We start from the raw sequence: 20,425 nt of genomic DNA, 5'->3' as shown, positions 1-20,425 counted from the left end.
GTTTCGATCAAATGACCAAAGTGGGCTTATTTTGAAGGAAAAAAATATTTTGACAAAAATTTTATTTTTCAAATGTAACTAACTCTATTTTGTGTAGTCTGTATTAAATGTTTTGTGTTTTGTCTACAGTTTCTACGAAAAATTAAAAACTGCATACCTTAAACATTATGTTAATTAAACCTAAAATAAACAGTTAACAAGAGAAGAATAAATATTTTCATTTTTTAATATATAAAAAAAAATTATAAACAATAATAATAAATAAATAAATAAATGGCTGCGGAACCCCAACGAACGAACCAGTCCCTGGTGAACGGGCAAAATGAGGATGGGTCCTCGTCAAGGGGCATTGCCGATAGAGATACGGTAAGACGTAGAGGAGCACAAAGCACGAAGTAGTATTCTTTCCTGGGTCACAAGTATTCACGTACAACTTTCTGTACTTTGGGGAAAGGAAGCGTTGTCAGGGTAGGACGGTTGAATCAGCGGTCTTCCTGGCATTAGATCAATCCTCGGCCGATATGATGTTCCTCGGATTACACCTTGGCCATCTCGTATTTGCATTAAATAAAACCAGTCTTGTTTTAAGTCAAAAAGTGTGGATGTTGAGCTTTTTGCTTTATTAAAAAGAACATATAAATTTTTAAGTTCATCTAAATTCTTCCTCGAAACAATGCAAAATTGTAATTATATTTAAATTCTCAGCTACAGATTTCAAAAGAAACATAGCATATAGAAACACATGCATGGTGCTGCAAATCCCATAGATATTTGGGGCACGATACCCCTTAGTAAAGTAGACATAGGATCAAGTAAAGAAATTACAAATATTGATGTGTCATCACATTACAGAACATATTTTGCCCTACTTCAGCAATAGAAGTGGCCCTGCAATTGCAACAGTTGCAACATATATCCGGAGGATGGCAAACAAAAGAACAAACACGGTAGAACAAAATGAAATAAAGCACAGCCTAAAAGAGTCATAGAAAAATCCTAAAGAGGATAAAAATAAATTAAATGGTTACAAAAATATCCAACAAAATGACATTAAAAGAAAACTTTGACAGACCCTTCCAAATAAAAATAATGATTTTGAAATTCTGAAACTAATAGGAGAGCCTTGTTATCGCATACAGATGGATCTAAAATGAATTAGGGCAGGCATCAAAGGCGCAAACTTGTCCTAGTAAAACTTTTAGGCCCATATCTCACAAGAAATATTTTAAAAAGGATCAAAAGATACACAGATATATTCTCAGCACTGAAGGCTTTAGGTTCCTCCACTTTCTACTGAAAGCTGGTCTGAGAATGCATAACGTATATTCAGCTCTAGGGAGAACGTAATCAGGTAACTACGATGAGGGTGCAAAAAGGCATTCATCAGGCTGACAAACTAGTACAATCAAGAGTATCCCTTATGCCATTTGGACCACAACCACAAATTGGCATCTGTAAAGAATGCTAAAAGCCAAACTGAACTAGATGGAAAAGGATGGACCAGATGATGGATAAATTCACCAGGTACAAAACAATCAAGTAATTTCCTCAACATCTCCAAAGGAAAACAAAAATCTACCTCTCTGAGTAAGCAAGAATTAAGGAAAATAATAAGCCTTTATACTTACCATTTCCCATTCAATTACTACGTCAAAAAATGGTAAAAACTAAGATAGAAACCAGCTGACTTCTAAGTATGTCCTTTGTGACTGCAAAGCTTTGGCCTGGAAAGCCGAAGTGGACGCCTAAAGAAATAAGAGAAGAGGAACCATGGAAAGTTCTAAACGGCCTTAAGGGATGTGTACTTTTCAACACTTGGAAATAAAAAAGGATCAATTCCAGAAAAGAAATTTTAGGTCGCAGTGGAAAAAAAAGGAGACTGATCACCAGTGACCCCTAAGGGGAAAAAACTCGTATAATATTAACTACAAATTATATTAGGTCTGATAAAGTCTAATTTGTTAGAAAATCCAGCACAGTTTTTAAAATATTTACACATTTAAGCATAATTTAATATTGGTACTTTATAATACAAGCAAAAACTCAACCTCTTGCAACTTTTTTATTTTGGATTGATAATTTCTTGTAAGATTATTTGAGATGGTGAAGGTCGAAACTGTGCCCTTCAGACATGAAGTGCCCCTTTTTTTTCTCCGTCACATTGCTAAGTTGGTTGAAATGTTTTCTTTGGCTAGGTCGGTGGAGAACAAATCCAGGAACATCAGAAGCCAGAAGGGCAACGAGCAAGACCACCCGCACACTTCAACTGGCCAAGACAGCAAAGGCCTCAGGAATTCGGAAGAGGGTTCACTCCACCTCCGAACAGGCTTCCATTGCAAGGGGGAATAAGAAGAGCGTCCCCTTGGTCTGTCTTAAAAGCCAAATTACCGGACCAGCCACATTTCCGATTTAGCCACGAACACCAGATCCAGAGAATGCAGAACCTTGAAGACAGGCCGAGGGTCCAAGAACCTAATGGCGTTATGCGTCCTCCGTCTGGGATGGTGAGACCGCCACCCGGGCAGATGTCTCGACCGCAGACTCAGGAAGGTTCCTTGACGCCCAGCCCTGGTGGTGCACCTCCACCTAGATCACCTTTTCTCCAGAGGGCTGACTCCAGAACTGGATTCCAGAATGTCCCCGGGATGCCCCGGCCAATGTCAGCCGGTCGACCGCCCAGCGCTTCGCAGATGGGTCGTTCTTTGGACGACGATGACGATGTCATGACAGGTTCGGCTCAGAGCCGTCCAGGAAGTGCTCGGCCCATGTCCATGCCCGGACCAATGGGTGTCAGGCCAGGTAGCGGCCCACCAATGAGGCCACCCAACAGAACACCTCCCCAGTCACCCGCCGGACCTGGCATGTACCCCATGAGAAGCCCACAATCCGGGCGTCAATCTAGCCTTTCAAGTTTATCAGAACAGGGCGAACAGAAAACAGAGGGGCTGCCAATGTCCAGGCCTCCGTCGGTAAATCCGAATATACCACGTCCTCAGTCCGCAGCCCTTAGACCAGAACCCACGGCCGCCCAGCCACCCCCACCTGAACCTTCTCCCCAACCTGTGAAACCCAATCCCGACGTGGAAAGAAAACTTTCGGTCACTATAAACGAACCAGATAATTTGCCTAAACGTCCTACTGACCTCGCTGGACCTCCAAGAGGTAATTTAACTCCAAAAATGGCGGGTGAAGCTTGTACATGAATGCATATACTAACTAAATTTTCTTTTATTTGCAGGAGAAAAAGATGTTGCAAATACAAACGGTGAAGTCAAAGAAGTGGCGAATGACCAAACAAAAAAAGTAAGTATAATAATTTCTCCTTAGCATCTGTATTTGTATTTATTAAAAAAAACCTTTTGGGTAAGTGCCCAATTACAAACAATCAAACAATAAACATCTTATTTGTGTTACCACATAAGTAAAAGAATATATACGTACATACTATATAAACCAATGATGATGATGGAATTTGTACTGCCTGTTAAAAAACAATAAACTTCCTTGGCCACTACTACTCTTCTCTGTGCTTTGTAACAACAAAATAACAAGTACAATAAAAAATTATTTACAATTTTTCAGTTCAAGAAAATATTTTTTTATTGCACATTTATTAGTGTGATCAGATCAAAGTATAGATAGATCAATAAATAAAATTATTAGCGTGGTGGAATACTCAATATTCTTCCATCATCTTTACACCTATTGTACAACTCACCTTATTGATGGTGTACTTAATATTCTGCCATCGGCCCTCTCACACTACACATTCATACCAATAAATACATTCACTCTCAAAACACACTAGGAACACAAAATATCAGAACCATATACAATAAAACAACCCTGTTTCCTCCAAGAATTTCTCGGAACAGAGGATCCATATATTCCTGGCATTCCTAAGCAATCTATATGGAGCCTAGGAATGGCACCTTCAATTGGGCGGGACGCATCAAGCAACCATTCTTTACATGACAGAAACAGACACAAGCTTTGGCCCCAAAGAAAGTGCCCGCATGATAATCACACATGGTCTATCCTTAATCGGGTGGTGAGCATGGCCCTTCTTCAACAAATCAGGTCCTTTGAGGGCTCGACCATTCTCTTGAAACACGAGAGCTTCTCTGCTGATCCAACACACTGATGCTGCTACTTTCTTTAATCATGATGACAAAATGAGTTCAAGTTTGATATAATTAAATTTATCATATTCCATTCACCCATGAGTTTTTGTTAAATGTGGAAATAGCAACACCATCCAAACTTATAAAATGGTGTAAATCAATATATCTAAAAAAAAATGTGGTCAGTTCATTATTTTCAAAATACGTATTAATATTCCTTTATCTGGGAGTGTGGCTGAGAGGCTAAAGCATCCGGCTCGTATTTGCTACGCTAGCAGTTCTAGAGAATCTTGTAGGTTCACCTTCTATAAACAGCTGGACATTGAATGTAAATTATTTTCATTCATGAATGAACTGCTGATTAACCTGAAGGATCTGGTGTTGGCTATTTAAAATCAGGGGTGAATTACTTTACCTAAATTTCACCCCATTGGTTGAAAGGAAGAATTTAATTAATTTGTATCATCAAAGAACAAATTAATTAAATCTGCTCATTTTTGTAAACGCTATGTAGACGACATTTTATGTATTTGGTCTGGAACATTGGAGGATTTCAAAGAATTCCTCCAACTAATTAATTCTCTACACCGTAATATAAATTTTACATTGGAAATTAACAAAGATGGTTGTTTGAACTTTTTAGACCTCAAATTGTCTATAATAAACAACCTAATAGAAATAGTCGTATATAGAAAACCCACAACTACATACATGATACCAGCGGATTCTTCCCACCCATGGTCCCAAAAGGCTGCTGGTTTCATTTGGCTCATAGACTTATGTTAAAACTTCCATTAACACCTGCTAACTATAAAAAAGAATTAGAAACTATTAAAACCTTAGCAAAAAATAATGAGTATCTAGAAATATTTATTGATAGGTTGCTAGTTAAAAGAATAAAAAATTAACTTTAAATTAATCGACAATAGGACTCAGCCACCCCACCATAAATTAATCATTAGGTTTCCATTGTTTGTCATACATTGGTGAATTATTGGAAAAAGTTAGTAAAATTTTTAAACAAGAAGGTTTTAGAATAGCTTTTAGAAGTACGGGTTCACTTACAAACATCCTCTCAAAACCTAAAGACAAGGTAGACAACTTGGCAAAAAGCAGGGTTTACCTACTGAATTGTAGTGATTGTGATATTAAAAATATAGGACAAAGAGGTAGAGAAATAAAAACAAGAGTAAAAGAGCACTTGCCTAAATCGAACCAAGTTTCAGAATTAAAAACCATCTAAAAGAAACAAAACATAATTTCAATCCAAATTTAAATACAACAGTGTTACATAGTTTCAACAAAGGGAGAGAACTAGATTGGTTTGAGAAATTTGAAATTAAAAAATGTAAAATTGAACATGGATATAAATGCATTAATAATATAATAGATTTTGGTCTACCTCCCATTTTAAATATGTACATAAATAATATTAAACTACTATTAATTAAAAATTTTCAACAATTGTATGTATAGTTTAGTTTCTTATGTCCACATTTACAAAATTATAAGTAGAAAACTCATATTTTGTTTGCGTAGGAACCAGTCGTCAACGGAAACCAGGAGTCACCGAAAAAGTCTCCCTCAAAAGCAGCAACACCAAAGAAATTAGGCAATGTACAAACCCCAGTGAAATCTCCTAGTAAGATATCACCAAAAACTCCAGACACACCTGGCACAGCAGAGAAGAAAAGTAAGTCATTAAAATTACATCTTTCACAATGTGTTTTTTTTTTTTTTTTTAAATCAAATGCAATTTTTCAATTTATTAAAATTTAATGTACTGAATTATTTTTATTGTATATAGATATTTCCGAATTGTCTCCAGAACACACTAAACATGACACAACAGATGAACAGGACAATCAATTTGATAATGTAGAAAACACAGATTCCGATCAGCAGTACACAGAGGAAATATTAGAAATACAAATGACACAGTATAATGAAAAGCAATGGTCAGAAGTCTACGGCGAACAAGAACTGTATGACACACAATATCAATACACAGATATACAAGAAACACAAGAAATCACAGACACAGATTACTATCAGAAGGAATACACACTGTACACAACAGATGAACAATTTCAAGAAACTCAGCAAGATGATACAGATCAGGATAAGGAAATTAATGAACTGGAGTTAAAGGAATCACCAATTCTGCCTGAAATTGAGTCACAAGAGACACCATCATACATGTCAAACACAACAACAGACACAAATTTACAGAGCAAACATGAGTTTAGCATTGCAGAAAATCCCATAAAACAAGAAATTTCTACAAAACAAAACCCTATTGAGAACAAAGAAGATACAAACAAACCCAACACAAGTGAGAATCCAAAAATACATTTACAGCACAAGGGAGAAGAATCAGACAAACCCCACACACCTAAAGCACAAAACCCCAAACCACATACTGATCTAGCTAAACCACAAAATAAAAAACCACAGAAACAGAAAGTTGCAGCCATTTTAAAAGACACACCAAGCAATATTAATATTGACCATTCCAGAGTAAACCAACAAAAATTTAATATTCCAGACGAAAACACTGAAAAAACATCCGACCCAAATAACGACACACAAAATAGAGTCCATTTCGCTCAAGAGCAACCAAAAGACACAAAAAAACAGGAAGAACTAAAGAAAACTGAATCTGAAGAACAAAGAGAACAAAGCAAACCATCTCCAAAGCCAACACCGGCGAATGAAAAAATATCAACTTCAAAACCGGAAAGCCCAAAACCGGCCACACCTACCCTAAAATCAGCCACTCCAATTTCAAAGCCGGCGACTCCAAAGCTAACACCGGCGAATGAAAAAGTATCAACTTCAAAAACTTCAAAACCAGAAAGTCCAAAACCGGCCACACCAATCCTAAAACCAGCCACTCCAAAGCCAACACCGGTGAATGAAAAAGTATCAACTCAAACAACTTCAAAACTGGAAAGTCCAAAATCGGCCACACCAATCCTAAAACCAGCCACTCCAATTTCAAAACCGGCGACACCAAAGCCTACAATTATCAAGCAAGATTCGCTACAAAATTCATTGCCAGAAACTCCTTTAATAAGTATGAGGCAAACACTGACATTAGGAATAGTACACAAGAACTTATTCTTAAAAAGCACTCCTAGAGGAGCACTACTAGTCATATTTGAATATTTAATTATCAATATCTTTTATAAACAATAGAATAAAGAAATGGTAATTTCTAATAATTTTCAATAGAGATTTTTTACATGTAGAAGGTATAAAATATTTTATTTCCTCTTTTCTCAAAAAACTTGAGTAGTGATGGAATATTTTCTTAGGTTTTTTCACATTTATCTACTTATAACACACAATTTCAAATAAAATGTTTAACACGTCAATATTTATATTTTTTACTGGCTTGTTATGAAAATGTGTAGTGGATACATAAATCTAAAATAAGGTAGGCTTGTTTTTATTCCAAATTGATTGAGTTTTCAAGCAATAAGTCTTTTTATATTGTAGATTTTTATATGTTATTTGATTTGATAATATTCATTATTACAATATCAAAGGGCCCCAAATTTCCGACTAAAATCCAACCAAGGAATAATCAACAACGATTTGGCAAAATTATTTGTTGTTCACATTTCATTAAAGTTGGTTAAAATTAAAAAAAAAAATGACATGTTAAGCATTTTTCATTTTAGATTTTGCAATAAAAACTGCTGTAGGAAAGTTTTTAATTATCACTAAAACATCAACAAGTAATAAAATTGAACGTACCAGAAGCTAAATAATTATGAACTGTTATTTATCTTACTTCAATAAATTACCAGCATGGCCATTTTTAAGTTTACATTTTTAATTTTTTTTTTTTTAATATATGGATTTTGCATTTATGTAATGAATGCAGTAGAGTAAAAATTCATTCAAACACAAACTATTTTACTTTATTTGTATTAATTACTTCAATTAGAAAATTAAAATACTCATATTTCTAGGCACACCTAAACACCATTACCTTTTTTCCTGCAGGATCGTAGCCAATGAAGTTAGTTTTAGTAAATTAATTCCCATCGAGCAAGTGACCAACCAGCAAATAGAACTGTTTTTTATATGTTTATTCTCTTAAATTTTCTTTAAATGTGCTTAATTAATTTATTTATTAAGAATTTATTTACTAAGAAATAGTGTAAACATTTTTAATTTCCATTTTTAATAACTTTCTGCTTTATTGAGTTATTTAAAATTCATTATACTGAGAGACATATAGGAGCTTGAAACGTTAATTAATTTATGTTGCACCATTGGCGCAAGCCATTTAGAGATTGGACACAATTTAGAGGAACCTGGAATGGACAGTAAAATAAAACTATAGACGATAGTTAACACTTATGGTGATAATTTTTCAGAAGTCCCTATGAACAAAGTTCAAGTCGGTGCAGCTCCGTCGCCAAACCTCAAGTGTGTTAAATCGAAAATTGGATCTCTCGAAAATGCGAAACACAGGCCCGGCGGGGGCAACATAAAAATCGAAAATAGGAAATTAAACTTCAGCGCAACTCCAAAAATTGAAGCAAAGAATGAACAGTACACACCAGGTGGAGGCGAAAAAAAGGTGATTTTTTTTCTTTTTTTCTGGGTAGACAGGTTTAGTTCTTAATTCAATTTCTTCTTCAGATTCAAAATGTGAAACTTCAGTGGAATGCTAAATCGAAAATTGGCTCTTTAGAAAATGCCAGCCACAAGCCAGGAGGTGGCGACAAGAAGATCGAGTCGGTAAAATTAGACTTCAAAGAAAAAGCCAAACCCAAAGTCGGGTCAAAGGACAACATAAAGCACACACCAGGTGGTGGAATAGTTAAGGTATTAATTTGTACATATACTTAAAACTGATTATAAATAAAACAACAAACTCGTGGGGGACGTGAAAAATTTAGCATGATACATATCTAGGCAATATACATATTTTTATTATTCAAAGAGCATGATCATTTTTGTTTCTTTTTAGATCTCAAAAAATATATTTCAAAAATTTTTATCATATTTATTTTAGGATTTTAAATAATTTTGCATAGAGAAGCAGCTAAGTTTTCAATTATTTTTTTTTAATATAGCAGCACAAGCATGAAAGTTATGACAAATTGAAAAACTAGAAAGTGTTTGGATTTATTAATTTATTTTTTAACATGAAGTGTGTTATTTATTTAAAATTTAAGGCGATAATAATAATATTTTATGTGTGAAATTCCACTTGTAATATTATATTATTTTGTTTTTATGTTTGTTATACGGTTTTTACTAACTCTAAAATTGAAAATAAATTTATAGAGAATATGTTTTATATTTTGCAAATAATTATTGCTATGTGAAAATAACAAGGGTAAAAGAGATTTTATTTTGTTTAATTCTTTTCTTTCGATCATTTATCATTTTCTTCTTTTTTTTATTTTATTTTATTGCATTAAATTAATAACCAAAGAATGTTTAGTTTGGAATGCCATGTGATTGTGTTTATACATTGTTGTTTAGAGTTCAGAGGGATCGCAGGATGGAAACCCGAACAATGTAAGTATCACATAAACAACATGCAGAAGTCCCGACAATTACAAAGGATTTGGACAAACTTAAAATTATACAAAAGAATTTTTAAAAAAAACTGAGAAATTACCTTTAGATTAAGATATAAATAACATTAATGTAATAGATTAATGATTTTGATTTCTATAAGTTTCACAAGCCTTTATCCCAGTCGAGCACTGACATCCTTCCTAACCAGAGGTTCAATAAAGCACTTTGTTCTGGTTTCGCTTTTTAAATTATTCATAATAATGAAAATAAAAGTAAGTTTTATTTTAATAGAGAATTCTGTTCAATATTAAATTGGTAGGTTTAAGTCTTCTAGTATTTAGACAAAGCTTATACTTTATGTATAATAATAAAGTATTTTATAATTCAATCCTCCGTATGTTGATTATTGTTGTTGCCCCTGTGTTACACTTCTGTCGGTTTATGCATCCCTGTCAGCATTATGTTGAATGTTTATTCACAAACACAAAATCCAAAAAGTACATCTTAAAACATAACAGGTATTATTACACAAACAGCATGGTAGCTACTCTTTACTCTATATATATATTTTTTTATTTTTTTTTTACATTCGAACACATTTACTTTTTTTTCAAACACGACACTGAAATTTCCCAAGCAATGTGGTGTTATTTATTATCGTAAAATGGTAAGTTGGAGCATGGTGATTTTTATTTTAAAAGTAAAAGCATGATTTCTAAAAATATAACGCTTTTCTGCATAAATTTGGCATAACAATTGGATATGTACTATATTTGTTTTAAATAAATTTTAAATGCGTACCAACTACCAAAATACTTGGTGTTTGCTTAATTCCTGATATTTTCCTCATATTTTCTCTGTCTGTGTGTCATTTCCTCTGTTGTCTTGCAACAATTTATTTGCTACCTAGAAAAGAACCTTTTTGAGGGCATAACATTACAAAATAATAATTCTTGCACTACTACATTTTATTTCTTACAAATTTTATATTTAATAACTTTTGACCTTGTCTTGCAGCTCTCTTGTCCCCACAGATAAAAATTGTTTTGAGCACATTGTAAAAAATAATCAGAAACCTTTGAACAAGGCAAAGGATCACTTCAAACCACCAAATACTTATATTTAAAATATCAAATTCTTCTTAACAGTTTAGAATTTGTTATAAATCTGACTATAATAAAGATCTTAACTGGACAAAAAGAACTTTAAGTAACATCACAGTATTTACGCTTTTAGCCACTGGTAATATTTCTGAAAAAAAAAAATAATTCTTTCTATTTTATTATAAATGTTCTGCTGTAAATATTGGCTAGTTTAAAAAATTGACTTTATTTGCACAGTAAATCACTAGAATCACCTGCAAAAGGCGACCTACCCTTTGCAGGCTCTCCACAGCCAAAAAATATGTATAAAATTGATTTTTTCCCCATTCCCCCATTTAGATCGAGGATCAAAAACTGGAGATAAAAGCGACCAGCAAAATCGGATCATTGGATAACGTCAAATACAAGCCTGGAGGCGGTGAGATAAAAATCTTCGACGATAAGGAATATTTGAAACAAATGGCTGGCCCAAGCAGTGACGTCCATGCTGTTGCGCATCAGGTTGGTGGTTAAATTTACATGATTTAATATGCATTAATTCAAACTTTATACATATCAAAATAAAATACTGGATGCATTGATTTAATTATATCTAAAATGTTTAATTAATTTTCAGTATTTTTTAATTGTTTTAAAAATTATGTAATAAAGAGGCTCAGCATTTTTTGTCGCTTTCAACTTACAACTTTTTAAGAAAATTGATCAGATTTTTAATTATTTTCAGACTCTTATTCCTGACTGCATCGATTCAACACAATGTTAGGACAAGTCACTACAGATTATAAACAAACACATTGACTCAAATCTACCATTTTTATCGGTAGTACTGACAAAACACAATATTTTCTCATACACCTCCCATGTTTTCCTTACAATAAAATAAATAATTCCAGACTATTGTACATCATATAAACAAAATATGTCAATGATAAACTTTAGAACTTTCAGAAACGTCAAGTCTAGTTGGCACAAGCAAACATGTTAATACTGTCGTGTAGTACTGTAGTGCTCACAAATAATTTTGTATTTATTTATTTATTTATATTTATTAGTTTTTTAATTCAAAAAACCTGCTTGTGTATGTTTTTAAATAAAGTCTTCCTTAGTTGCCAGGCCTTGATTTAATTATGTACCCCTTTAAATTAATAAACAAGAGAAGAGAGTGGCACACAGAAATATTATTTCATTTATTTTTTTCATTTATTGTTTTTTTTGTTTTTTTATATATTCAGATTGTTATATATTTTTATTTTAATTCATTTTAATGCCTTTTTTATTTATCCTTTGTTCCTTGACCTTTCTTTGTGGCTGAATGTTTTCATATTTGGATTGGAAGGAGATATTGCTTAAAATATAAATGTATACTTCTTAATTTTAAACAAGAATGGAAACTTCTTTTAAAATAATATTAATTTATAATTTTTAAAAAAATTCTACAAATTTATAAATCATAAAATTATCAAAACAAACCAGTTGAATGAAAATTAAAAGCCACAACCCTGTATCCGTGTTCAAAGGCAGCTTCCCACACAAAAATTAATGAATGAATTTATTTTATTTTTATTGTTTTATTTGTTTGCTACCATAATACATGTTGTAGTTGGCACTTTTGGCTTTTTTGATCACGCTTTGCTTCTTGCAGCAGAGTTCACCGCAATTTTCGCAATCATCGGAGAGTTAATTCGACAATCCGTCTCCAGCCTTCGATACCCATTATAATTGCCCGAGGATTGCCTGTAACTTTCCTGATTGAATTCGATTGGCGTAGTTCATTCCATGTGTTTTCTTTAAAAAGAAATTTGACAATATATTTCGCTTATTTTGTAATCAAAAAGTTTTTTTTTTTATTGATGTGTGATATAAATTTAGTAAACAAATACAACTTTTTTATCTTTCAAAATGATTTGTATTTTTTTTAAATATATTTCTAACAAAAAAAAAATTATAAGATACTAACTCCAATTTTATTACTAACTCTAATCTATATATGTATTTCAATGTCTGCTATCAGAAATTATTGACTAGTCTAATGAATAATTGTAATTGTTGTTTTATAAGTTGAGCAGTAATATTTTTAAAAAAATCAAGTCTTACAATCATAAAAAAGCAATACTGCTATCATTGAAGTTCACTTTTAAAACGTCCTTGTTCATTCGTATTAATACTACATATATAAATAACATATCAAATAGAAATAAAGTACAACCCAAAAGTTTGTTAACATTGTCAGCTTTATTTGTACTTAATAATAAAAGATCTTTTTGGACAGATTGCAACTAACTGATAAGCATTTATGTATCAACCATGAAAAAATTGCCTATTGTTTTTTCCTTTAACTTTTGTCAAAACAAAATTTTTGCTATTTTTGAAAATGTCTATTCATTACTTTAATCCTTTACTGCTAAATCCAATAATTAAATACATAATATATACATTTTTATATTCAAGAAAAAAAAATTAGTTTTGAACAGTATTTTTTTATACATAGTAGGATTCACAATGATTTTTCAATGCGAAAAGCAAGTTTTTCGCCCGTAATTAGTGATGTCCACCACAATTATGTATTTTATGTATTTTTTTGCTTGTAAATAAATGAGTTTTATTTAATGCGTTCAATGTACCACAGTAATACTGCATGATGCATGAACATTGTAGCAAATAATGTAGTTAAACCATTTTTACTGTGTGTTTATATTGTTAAAGACAGAAATAAAAATAAGTCTATTTCTGCTGTCTGAAAAAAAAAATGTTTGCGACAGAATGTCGTTAGATTTATACCTTTATAAAATTGTTATACAAATAAACCATAGCCAATAACAAATTCAATTATGTGGCTCTATTTTTTTTTCTATTCTACATCCCACAACCCAAACTTTGACAAGCAAAGAGAACAAAAACCTGTTTTTTTGTTTCTTTTAACTGTACAAACAATAAAATAAAAACAAACTAATCGCCTTTCAGGAAATGATCAGACAAGAAAGACTAATGCGCCGACAGGCACAACAGAACACAAGACATTATTGAAAACACCAATCAACGGAATAAAAACCCAAGTACTTTGAAGTAGAAACAGTAGCAAACTAGTTTGATAGCTACTTACTACACAGTTGTAATTTTTTGAAATGTACAAAATTCTTTTCCTTGTCAAAAAATAAAATAAAATAAATAAATGTGCAAATTGTATGTTTGCTGTATTTATTTGCACAAGGAAAGGAGAGTTTCAAATTTTTGTTACACATTTAGAAGTACAATAGAAAAACATACACTTTTTTTAATATTTAATCTTTATTTTATTTTCAATTACAGTACCAATTGTTAAGTAGATAAAAAGTATAACACGTTTAGTGTTAATTTTTAAGCACATTTTAAACGTAATGTCTCTGAAGTGAGGGTATCTGTAAATGTGTGTTTTCAGGGGAAAAAGTCACGGAGTAGTTCATCTTCATCAAGACAAAAATTGTCCGATTCGAGATCAGGAACAAGTGAAAATTTATCTGAAAATAAACAAGAATCGCCGGAAAAAATTTCAAAACCAATCGGAAAGCCTATAGACCAAAATTCAAATCAGTTGCAAGAGAAAGCCCAAGAAAAGAAAACCGAAGTTAAAAAAGACACACTGTCAAAACCCAGCCAACCGCTGGCTCAAGGTAATTTAGAAAGCCAAAAAGACGCTAACGCAAATGGAAAAGTGATAGACGATAAGCAAAAAGAGACATCCCCAGGAATGGCACCAGTGATACCTAATGAAAAGAAAGAAAACAAACCGGCTGAGAAAGTGATTATCAATCAGGAAAACAAACCTAACCAAACTCAAATTTTCCCAGAGAAGCCTGCTGAAACTGTACAACAGGCTCAGATAAATTCCAAAAACGTACCGCCCTTAATATCCCAACCACAGATAAATAGTGCAATTAATAACGGCATAAAAGGGCCAAACTCACCTCTCCCCAACCAAAGTAATGGAGTTACAAAGCCCTCAGTGCCCAATTTACCCACGGACAAGAACGATTATCCATCCGTTGTTGAAAAGTCTTTGATCGAGAAGACGGAAAAAGAGCTGCAAAACCCAGTCGAACTGCACAAGAACAAAGAAGGGATCAAGTAATAAACGGCTAAGGCTGATATGCCAGATGTAATTTTTATTAAAAAGTACGGGCAAATTCTAGTGTACCAGAACAACCAAAAAAATGTAATTAAAATGTCCTCAAGAAATGGTTCACTACCAGTGGTGTTTTCTATTATTGGAAACTTAAATACATTTGTTTAACAAATGTCATTAAAATAATAGATTTTTCACACTACATTACATAGAAATAAAAACCGAACACTGGTGACTTACTCAAAAAGAAACCAAATAAATTCCTGGACAGCATTGTTATTTTGCACTTAGCTATGTCTTACAATTAGTTATAGTTATTTTAAACAAAAAACGTCTTTTTGTTTTCTTTTTCTAGCACAATATATTTTTGTAAATCAATTAATTTAAATGATCATTGTATACATTTTTTGGTTTGTCTTCCTATTATTTGTTTGTTGGTTCAATGTCAGGATGTATATATAATGTATCCAAAGTGGGGTAAGAAAGAGAAATCTCAATTCCTACAAAATTGTAAAAAAATATAAGCTATATAATTTTTAAAGGAGTTCAATTAGTGGTGAGAAATGAGGTTAGCTTTGATCTGTTCTCGTACGGGGAACAGATTTTTAAGCTTTGTCATCCGAGCAACCTCAGATGAGACATTGCCAACAAAAATCTGTTTCTACTTTTGGTATCTTTCTTAAAATACCGTATATTATACACTAAAAAAAAAATTAAATTCAAATAGTGGATTTAAAAAAAAAAAATTATAGTTTAGTTTTACAAAATGTGGTAATAGACAATGCAAATATTTGTTTTGACAAATATAATATTTTAAAAAATGTATGCATATTGTGTTTCAATTATTATTCATGTTAAACCTAGATAAATAAAATTATCCTTTTTTGTTCATTATAATTTCCAGCATTCACGGGTCCCTGGGATTGATATGACCTCTGTTGTCACAAACCACTACTAATATTAAAAATAAATAAATAATATTAAACTGGGAATTGACCCACCACCAATAACCCCAAAAGGCAGCTTATATCACAAGATGGTAATGTGCATATGGTTGAATTGAGAGGTGCTTTTTGAGCTTTTTTTTTTACTTCACTTGAGGAGAGCAAAAAACACATCAAGTTCTTCGCGCAAAAACCAGAGAAGTTCTAGGACAGAATTATTAAATTATATGGAAGATGGCAACAAAATGATTCATACGTTGTTGACTAATGTGTTTACAATTGCCTTAAATTTGCATTGAATTTACCATCTACACTATAGACTTACTTTAAACCCAATAAAAGTAATAAATCAATCATTGCAACATTTACATATTAAATTGTAAAAATTTTGTTTCAATATAATTTTTATATTTGCTGCTAACTATATTAGAATAATTTTCATTGTGCTATGAAGCTGTTTCTTAATCCTACTCCCCCCCCCAGGGTGCCAATATTTTGGGAAAACAAACCATACCTGGGACATGTCAACACCTTAACTTTTGTGCCCACTGACACCCCTACAGGTTTTTAAAATTGTGCAGTGAAAAATTACCTCCAAAAGCCATCGAAGGAAAGAAATTGTAAAGTTTTTATTTTCAAAATATATTTATTTTATCTGAGATCCACAAAAAAACTAAACCTAGGAGTAAAAAATATCTAAATATAAAGGAAAGGAGAAACAATGTAACAATAACTGTTTGAAATATATAAAAAGTTCATGTCAAAAATTTGCAAATTAGCTGATAAATCAAATGGATACACATTTCAAAAAATTATAGAGACAATTGGATTTTTTGTATTTTTTTAACTATAAGCAAGGGAGAAAAAAAAAGACATGTGATTCCTTAAAATTAAAATAAATATAAATGCATAAGACGATAAGTAGCAATATAAAAAAATTTAAAGTTATTTTACAATTGCTAACAGATACTATGAAATAGAAACTGCAATTGGAAAAAATTAATACAATTTCACTTCATAACAGCAGTTTAAACTGTACTTTTCATAACAATGAAAATATTATTTTGCTCAAATTCAGTATATTACAAAAATATATACAATTTTCTTACACGTACCAGTCTCACATTTAAATTTTATAATATGAAATCAAATCATTATTTTTGACAATCAAGGCACATCATTTTTTTGTATATAGAATAGTAAAAGTAATGTTATTGTACATTAATCCGAATCACAGTGTAGGAGAGACTAGTTGTACATCTTTGAAAAATTTATGCTTCAGCGCTCTCTTGGCTGATATCCTCTTACTTGGATCATAAGTGATTAATCTCTGAAAATATTTTTGTTTTTTATGTTACATGTAAGCCTAAAGGAAAGTTGAACAATAAAAAAATACCTCAAGAAGATGTTTAGGCAGTTTATCTAGCTGGCATACGTAGTCGTCGACTGTTTGTGACTCCCACTGAGGAAAAAGGGGTTTATAGTCTGGCAATTTGGTCACACCAGGCCAGACTTCTTCATTGGGTGTACCTAACGTCCGAAATATTCTAAACAACTGGTCGATTTCCGAATCGCCCGGGAAAAGAGGTTTTAGCGTGATCTGAAATTAGAAAAAATAACTAGAAAATCTATATTGAATTTAATACAACTTTACCATACCAGTTCAGCGAAAATACACCCAAGGCTCCATACATCGACAGTAGCAGTGTAGCACTTCGTCCCGAGGAGGATTTCAGGTGCTCTATACCACAGAGTGACTATTTCATGTGTGTAAGGCCTAAGAGGAGCGCTAAAATGCCTTGCCAAACCAAAATCGGCCAATTTAACACAACCTCTTTTATTGACTAGAAGATTTTGTGGTTTTAGGTCCCTGTGAACAATGCCTTTTGAATGGCAATACGCTATTGCTTCAAGCATCTGGTACAAGAAGCTCTGCAAAACATGAAATTCATAGTCAGTCTTTTGGGGTGGGATGGGGAAACAATGCTTCTCTCACTTTAACAAGGCACAAAGGGAGCTTTTTCTTCCTGTCATCCATAAAAGTTTTGAGATCCTCATCCATGTATTCAAAACACATAAAAAGACTGTTATCTTCACCACATAGGATATCTAAAAGAGCTACAATTTTATCATGCCTAATCTCTTTAAGTAAAGAGATTTCACGAAGCGATGTAGACGGGATACCTTCAGAATCTCTAGAACATTCCAAAAATTAAAATTTCAACTAGCCTGTCTATGGCCATTTTCAGTGTTATGTTTAAAAACACAAATTTACAAAATAGAACAAATAATAAGATTGAAATTAAATTATTTTTATTGTAGACTTTATGGTTGATATGTTGACTCCAGAATTACAAGGAATTCTAAGGTCAATATTGCTGAGACTTTCAATGAGTTAAAACCCTCCATATCCCCCTTTAGAGTGCAAAACAAAATATCAAAGACAAGGTAAATGGCACAACTACGGTGATAATTTAACTATACGAGCCTTTTATACCTCAAAAAAAAACTTGTTAAATAAGCACTTCCAGTTCCATAGATTGGAAAAAATGTGTTGTGTTAGTAATGGGATAAGTAATTCACATAAACTGAAAATGAATAGTTTTAGGGCGAATTTTAGGGTTGATGGACATGTTCAGTTTAATCAAACAAATTTTTAAAAAATCATATCACCTTTGCCATTCCCTTTCACACTAAATGTCATTTTTAGTGTAAAAAGATGGAAATTTTGCCAAAGAGCAAATTTAGGCAAACCTGAATATTACAACAATAAATCACTCTTACTTTTTTATTATGTAAAAATCAATTTTAGCCTTTGATTGTAATATTTTAGTTTAAAATGTGTTATTATTCTTCAGCAACCTTAACATTCTAAAGCACTTATAAATTTAGTTTTAGAATAGCTATTTAAAATTAAATTAAATAAATGTCCTCAACATCTATCTACTTTTTTCCCACATTCCTTATCCAAAAATGCAGCCTCCAAAACCCTTACAAAATTATTATTTAAGGGTTGATGGACATGTTCCACTGAAGCACACAATACGAAAAATAAATTAATCATATAAGTATTTCCTTCAAATTTTCAACAATAAATGTCATTTTGAGGATAAATAAAAGTTAAATTGAACATTTCTCATGATTTACAATACCGTAGATGGGAAGATTCAGTTTAGGCAAACCTAAATATAATAAAACAATAAACCACAAATTTTTAGATATATGTAAACAAATTTTAGCCTTTATTTTGATATACACGCTTAAAATTTGTTAATATTGGTGTAAATAATTGATATAAATTTAAATGTTAACATGTCCATCAACCCTTAAATTCACCATAGAAAGTATTCAATTTCAGTGTATATTAATTATTTACCCCAGTAATAACACATAATTTATTATTCATTTTTATGTTGCAAAGAATAAGTATGGTTTATGGTGGTAATATTTATATTTGCCAGAGTTTGCTCATTGGTTGAGTTTTACACTTATTTACCCTAAAAATGACATCAATTAATGGAAAATTTTAAGGAAATATTTATATGATTAATTTTGCTTTTTTGATATTGTATGATTCAATGGAACATGTCCATCAACCCTTAAATTCGCCGTAAAAAGTATTCAATTTCAGTGTATATTAATTATTTACCCCAGGAATAGAACATAATTTATTATTCATTTTTATGTTGCAAAGAATAAGAATTGTTTATGGTGGTAATATTTATATTTGCCTGAGTTTGCTCTTTGACAGAATTTCACACTTATTTATACTAAAAATGAGAGTGGTTTATCTGTTTAATGTTTAGGTATTCTTGAGTGTGTTCATATGCTAAATTACACTCTTTTTTTTATATTTGTATTTTTAAACTGAATGTCTATCAACATATAACTGAAAATTAGCCCTGAAAATCATTTTTAGGGTAAATAAGTGTAATATTCAGCCAACGAGCAAACTCTGGCAAATATAAATATTACCACCATAAACCATACTTATTCTTTGCTACATAAATGATTAATAAATTATGTGTTATTCCTGGGGTAAATAATTAATATACACTGAAATTGAATACTTTCTACGGTGAATTTAAGGGTTGATGGACATGTTCCATTGAATCATACAATACGAAAAGAAAAATTAATCATATAAATATTTTCTTCAAATTTTCCACTAATAAATGTCATTTTTAGAGAAGAATAAATTATGAAGAATTTAAAAAAGCAAACAGGCAAATATAAATATTAACTCAACAAGCCATACGTATTCTTTGATTTTAGCCTTTAATTGTGATATTTAGGCTTAAATTGTGTTATCAATGGGGAAATAATAGGGATAAATTAAAATTAAATTCTTTTTTAAAGTGAATTTTAAGGTCGAAGGGCTCAGTAGTTTAAAGTAAAAAAACTTATACGCTTAGTTGGAGACATTGGATGGAAATAGATAAGCGTAAAGTAAATAGGAATGAAATACCCGTCTATCCTTATTTTCTTGAGTGCGACAATTTCCTTGGTGACGACGTTGATCGCCTTGTAGACGACTCCGTAAGTCCCTTCGCCAATTTTCTCCAACTTGTTATAATTTTCCATGTCCGGAAAATCCTCCCT

General features: G+C 31.9%; 2 protein-coding genes across 8 annotated transcripts; one reads left to right on the top strand and one right to left on the bottom strand.

Annotated features, from left to right (window-relative positions):
• The first annotated feature begins 234 nt into the window (after positions 1-234).
• On the top strand, positions 235-15,680 carry LOC106672236 (microtubule-associated protein tau-like). Of its 7 annotated transcripts, XM_014403508.1 has the most exons (11): positions 235-366; positions 2,196-3,162; positions 3,239-3,303; positions 5,664-5,817; positions 6,673-7,203; positions 8,519-8,724; positions 8,787-8,972; positions 9,639-9,674; positions 11,120-11,281; positions 13,742-13,833; positions 14,196-14,284. In XM_014403508.1, exons 1-10 carry the CDS (start codon positions 274-276, stop codon positions 13,802-13,804), a joined length of 2,463 nt encoding a protein of 820 aa, XP_014258994.1. In that variant the 5' UTR covers positions 235-273; the 3' UTR covers positions 13,805-13,833; positions 14,196-14,284. The 7 variants fall into 7 exon arrangements, with proteins under 7 accessions (XP_014258994.1, XP_014258991.1, XP_014258997.1 ...); XM_014403505.2 differs by lacking the exon at positions 13,742-13,833 and having other exon boundaries at positions 14,196-15,680; XM_014403511.1 differs by lacking the exons at positions 13,742-13,833; positions 14,196-14,284 and adding an exon at positions 12,426-13,606.
• Positions 15,681-16,893: 1,213 nt separating this feature from the next.
• On the bottom strand, positions 16,894-20,407 carry LOC106672288 (cyclin-dependent kinase 2-like). The gene is made up of 5 exons (XM_014403598.2): positions 20,292-20,407; positions 17,820-18,018; positions 17,483-17,755; positions 17,220-17,423; positions 16,894-17,153 (listed from the first exon to the last, which is right to left on the bottom strand). Exons 1-5 carry the CDS (start codon positions 20,405-20,407, stop codon positions 17,055-17,057), a joined length of 891 nt encoding a protein of 296 aa, XP_014259084.1. The 3' UTR covers positions 16,894-17,054.
• Positions 20,408-20,425: the final 18 nt, after the last annotated feature.

This window comes from Cimex lectularius, unplaced genomic scaffold, assembly GCF_000648675.2.
Source record: "Cimex lectularius strain Harlan isolate CLEC.00 unplaced genomic scaffold, Clec_2.1 scaffold17, whole genome shotgun sequence".
Lineage (NCBI taxonomy): Eukaryota > Metazoa > Arthropoda > Insecta > Hemiptera > Cimicidae > Cimex > Cimex lectularius.
The sequence above is the reverse complement of the archived record's forward strand: the minus strand, read 5'-3'. Positions and strand labels throughout refer to the sequence as shown.